The sequence below is a fragment of the Hipposideros armiger genome, unplaced genomic scaffold (genome assembly GCF_001890085.2).
Source record: "Hipposideros armiger isolate ML-2016 unplaced genomic scaffold, ASM189008v1 scaffold_382, whole genome shotgun sequence".
NCBI lineage: Eukaryota > Metazoa > Chordata > Mammalia > Chiroptera > Hipposideridae > Hipposideros > Hipposideros armiger.
This window is the reverse complement of record NW_017731732.1, coordinates 1295501-1300437: the sequence shown is the minus strand read 5'-3', so window position 1 is coordinate 1300437 and position 4937 is coordinate 1295501. Positions and strand designations below refer to the sequence as shown.

The 4937-nt window shown below is 53.4% G+C and overlaps 1 protein-coding gene across 1 annotated transcript in view; it reads right to left on the bottom strand.

Annotated features, from left to right (window-relative positions):
- CHCHD5 (coiled-coil-helix-coiled-coil-helix domain containing 5) overlaps positions 1-1229 on the bottom strand; it is a 3419-nt gene extending 2190 nt beyond the window's left edge. The window contains exon 1 of the mRNA XM_019662899.1: positions 680-1229. Within this exon, the coding sequence (XP_019518444.1) occupies positions 680-681 (2 nt within the window). The 5' untranslated portion in view covers positions 682-1229. The remainder of the gene's footprint in view (positions 1-679) is intronic.
- Between the last annotated feature and the right edge of the window lie 3708 nt (positions 1230-4937).

The window sequence follows — 4937 nt, the reverse complement described above, 5'->3', positions numbered from 1 at the left end:
GGGGGGGGGGGTGCGGAGTCTGTGGAGTGGGCAGGAGACTTGGGGGGGGCGGAGTCTGTGGAGTGGGCAGGGGACTTGGGTGGGGGGGCGTAAGTAGTGGTGATCCTTGAACAGTCTGCTCACTCTACTGCAGGGTTATGGTTCTGGCAGCGAATCCGGGAGGCCAGTCGGCCCCCAGCACGGCTTTAGAAGTAGGACCCAGAGCTCTGGGAAGGCTCAGGAGCCGCAGGTGGGTTTCCTGACCAGAGTCTGAGACTGGAGACCTGAGGACGGGGCACCGGGGTGATACTCGAGGCCCTAGGAGGTCGCTGGGTCCTCGGGGCACAATATGGAAGCACCGGGTGGGCGACCCTACAGGTGAGTTTGGGGGCAGGTTTGGAACAAGTCTGTGCCTGTCGCTGAGGTCTGGGGTCCGAGACAGAGTCCAAGGGGAAGATGGAGTGACCTGGGGACGGAACGTGAGCTCCAAGGCCTGGGGTCCTGCGTAAGATCTGGATGTGAGAGGGGACATCAAAGTCTTCGGATCGCACAAGGGGCAGGGCCTGGACACGCGGTGGAGGAGGGGACGCGCGGAGTCCTGAGGGTCGGAGGTTTAAGAACAGAGGGGCCTACCCGTCCTCCAGGATCCCGTGTCACCGGGGAGGACAAGGTGTGCGCGACTTGCGCTCCTACTACTCACATGCTGAGGCGGTGCCTGGGAGAAAGAGAGAGGTGCGCCCCGCCCTTTCCGGTGTCAAGTTGTCCTGGCGGCGCCCCGCCTAACCCTCGCCGCCTCGCTTCTTCCGGTCGCACAGCGTACAAGCGGCTCTATTCCCTTAAGGGCCAAACCGTTATGGCGGGGCCCTGCTTCTGCTTCCGCCCAAGCCTGTAACAGCGGCTCCCCGTGGGCCACTTCCGGCCTCTGCCTGCAATGGCGGCGCCCTACTGGCCCATTCCGGCCCTTGACTGCAATGGCGACACCCTCTTAGCCACTTCTGGCTTGACCGGCTTGGTGGCCTTACCCTATTTCCGGCTTGCGCTGGCGGCCCCCGGACTTCGCCGGAAGTAAATAATGGTAAGCACAGCGGTGTCGCCGCAGCAAGGCAAGCTAGGTACTCAGCTGCGAGGCGCCCTACGGGGCTGGGCTACAGCCACACACGCTCCCAAGTCACCTGACTGGAGCTAGTGGAGCGCGCCTGTCCTTTGCTGTGGCCCTGCAACATGTACGGCACGGCTTGGCTGGGAGCCGTGCCGCATGGCGCATGCGCTCGCCTAGGGACACTGGTTCGTACGCATGCGCAAGCCGGGCCCGTCACCCCAAATTGGGCCCCGGTCTGCGTTACCCAGTCGAGCCCCCTGGCGGAAGCCCAGAATCCGGGCGGACGGAAGCTTCTGCTCCGGCTGCTCTGCAATTCCTCTCGGTGTGGTGACGGTTCCAAGGTGGGGCTGGCCCGGTCACCCCCAGTGGGAGGCGGGGCGTTAGTGTCCCCTAGTCCGAGCGGGACGCCTCGGCGTGCTCGTCTGCGAAACGGGGGTGACAGTGACGCCTCCCCCTGGGGCACAGATTGGGGGCCAGTGCAGGAACTGTCCCCGAGAGGACACTTGAGCTAGCCGCGGTGACATAGGCTTGGAGGCACGTGCACCCCAGTAAGTCCTTTCACCCAAGGCCTCTGCAGTTCTCCTGCAAAACCTTCCCGGTGCCCTTCAGGTGGGAGAAGCGGGCAAGGAACAGCGTCAAGGACTGGCTGTCGGGAGACTCTGTGCTTCTGGTCCAGTGGAGCACTTGCAGGGACATGAAGGTGATCTGCGTTTCGGTTTGCTACAGTGGCACCAGAAAGAAAAAAGCATCTCATAGCTGAACATTCTAGGGGAGGGACAATGAACCCAGTAAGAAAGACACACTATATTAGGGATGGACGCTAAGGAAATGACCAGTCTGGGAAGGGAACGGAAAGTGTTGTGAATGCCCAGAGGTGTGATGTTCTGATTTGTAACTAGAAATAGGTCTTTGTCTTTATCCACTGGTCCTGGCATAGAGCTCCTCAAGTTCTTGAATTTCTTAAGGTGTCTTTATGTTATGGAGATGACTTCTGGGCCTCACCCAAGGATGCCAGAACCCCCGACCTCCAGAGAGGAGAGGGGCTGCAGGTTGAATCAATAGCCAATGGCCAGCGATTTCATCAATCATTTCTATGTGATGAGGCCTCCATAAAAGCCCAAAAGGATGGGGTTCGGAGAGCTCTGGGTTGGTGACACGTGGTGATGTGGGGACAGTGGTGCACCTGGAGGATGAAGCAGCTCCCTGCCCTTCTCCCAGGCCTCGCCCTGTGCACTCTTCCATCTGCTGTTCCTGAGTTGTCCTATAATAAACCAGTGATCCCATGAGTAAACCATTTCTCTGAGTTCTGTGAGCTACTCTGGCAAATTAATCGAACCCGAGGAGGGGGGGTCAATCTATAGCCAGTTGGTCAGAAGCACAGGGACAGCTGCTCCTGTCCCACCTAAGAAAGCGTAAGACTACTACCGGAAAGACGGAAGCAATACGGTATATAAAATGAAGATGAGACATGGCAAATGTGATGCTAAATATTAAATAACTATTTTGTAAATCTCTTTAAAAGGTAATTACTGCTTAAAGCAAAAGTGATAATGTAAAACATTGACAAAAATGGCACAAAGGCCAAGAGAAGGGGAAGTGTATAGTGTTGCAAAGTTCTCACATTAGAAATTTTAAAAGAAACAAAAAATGAAAATGTAGAGGTATGTTAATAAGCCAAGAAAGGAGATCAAATGAAATAAAAAATAACTAAACCAGCTCCACACAAGTATGGCCAACTTATTTTTGACAAAGGTACAAAAGTAATTCAGTGGGAGGAGGGCAGTCTTCAAATAACTGTGCCCGAGTGACTGGCTGTTGAGCAGCAAAAAGATGAATCTTGACCTACAGCTCACACCTTCTACAAAAATGAACTCAAGGGGGCCGGCCGAGTGGCTCAGTTGGTTAGGAGCCAAGCTCTGAGCAGCAGGGTTGCCAGTTCAATTCCCATATGGGCCAGTGAGCTGCGTCCGAGCTGAGCTGCCACTGAGCTGATGAAAGCGCATGCTCTTAACAGCAAGGTTGCTGGTTTGACACCCGTATGGGATGGTAGGCTGCGCCCCCTCCTCCCAACTAAGACTGAACATAGCATCTTGAGCTGTGCAGTGGCGAGCTGCGGCCGGATGGCTCAATGTGCGACAAGGTTGCCGGTTTGACTCCTGCATGGGATGGTGGACTACGCTCCCCCTGCAAGTAGATGGAAAGTGGCAACTGGACTTAGAGCTGAACTTGTGCCCTCCACAAACTAAGATTGAAGGAACAACTTGACTTGGAGCTGATGGGTCCTGGAATGTTCCCCTTCCCCAATTCCCCAACACTTCCCCTCCCCAATTCCCCAATTAAAAAAAACATAAAAAATAAAAAAATAAAAATGAACTCAAAATGGATAAATGGGTCATAGATTTAAACGAAAAGCACTAAACTACAAAACCTTTAGGAAACAGCAGGAGAAAATCTTTGGGCTTGTGAGTTCTTAGATATGATACAAGAATGATCCACCAACAAACAAAAATTGGACTTCATCAAAATGAAAATATTTTGGGGCTGGCAGAGTGGCTCAGTTGGTTAAGAGTTAGCTTAAGAGCATGAGCTCTGAGCAACAGGGCCGCCTGCCTGTTCGATTCTCACATGGGCCACTGACGTTGCGCCTGAGCTGAGCTGCGGCTCAGCTGGTGAGAGCACATACTCCTAACAAGGTTGCCGGTTCCATTCCCGCATGGGATGGTGGGCTATGCCCACCCATAGATTGAACATGGCACCTTAAGCTGAGCGGCCGCGAGCTGCTGATGGGCGGCCAGATGGCATCAGGACTTGGCGCTGAGCTAGCTGCACCCTCCACAACTAAGACTGAAGGACAACTTGTCTGTTCCACATCCCTAATTCCCCAACACTGTTCCCCTTCCCCAATTAAAAAAAAAACTAAAAAAAATTTAAAAATTTTGCTTTTCATCAAAAGATGAAAAGATAAGGTATGGACTGGGAGAAAAGATCTGCAGAATGCTTACGTTTGTATTCTAGATACAAAGGCCTTTTTTTTTTTTAAGATTTTTATTGGGGAATTGGGGGGATGGGAACAGTGCTGGGAATTGGGAGAAGGGGAACAGACAAGTTGCTGTCGTTTTGTTCTTCAGTCTAGTTGTGGAGGACGTTGCTTCACTGGCCCAAGTTGGCACCATCATTGCGCTCTTCCCGGGTGAGGCACATCAGTCGCCGGTCTCTGGACGGCCACTCACGGCGGCTTGAGGGCTGCTCACGCTGGCTGCTGGCTACACATGGTAGCCCATGGCAACCCACTGCAGCAGGGGCTGCAGCCTACGCCGTCGCTGGTGACTCACGGCAGCCCAACGCCAGGTTGAGCTGTTGTTCAGCATCTTAGCTGTGGAGGGCAGTGTCACTGGCCCTCATACGTGGGATCCGAACCGGGGCCCTCTGGTGTCCCAAGCCAGTTCTTAACCAACGTGCCACTCCACCGGCCCCAAAGGCCTTTTATCTACAGTATAAAACGCAGTCTCAAAATTGTATAGGAAGACAATCCTCTTATAAATGACTGACGAACACAAGCAGACACTTCACTGAGCAGGTGCAGACAAGCCCACCAGAGACGTGTAATGTCATCAGCCATCTGGGACGTGGGTTAAAAGCACAAGACATCACTGCACACCTGTCAGTGATGAAAACTGAACACAGGAGCACCATCAGGTGTAGGTCAGGATGTGGAAGAAATGGCCACTCACCCGTTGCTGGTGGGGACATAAACATGTCACGGCTACTTTAGAAAAGTCTGGCAGTTTCTTCTTGGACTTTTGTCCCAGAGAAATGGAAACGTGCATTCACACAAAAACTGTGATGTTCACACACAAAA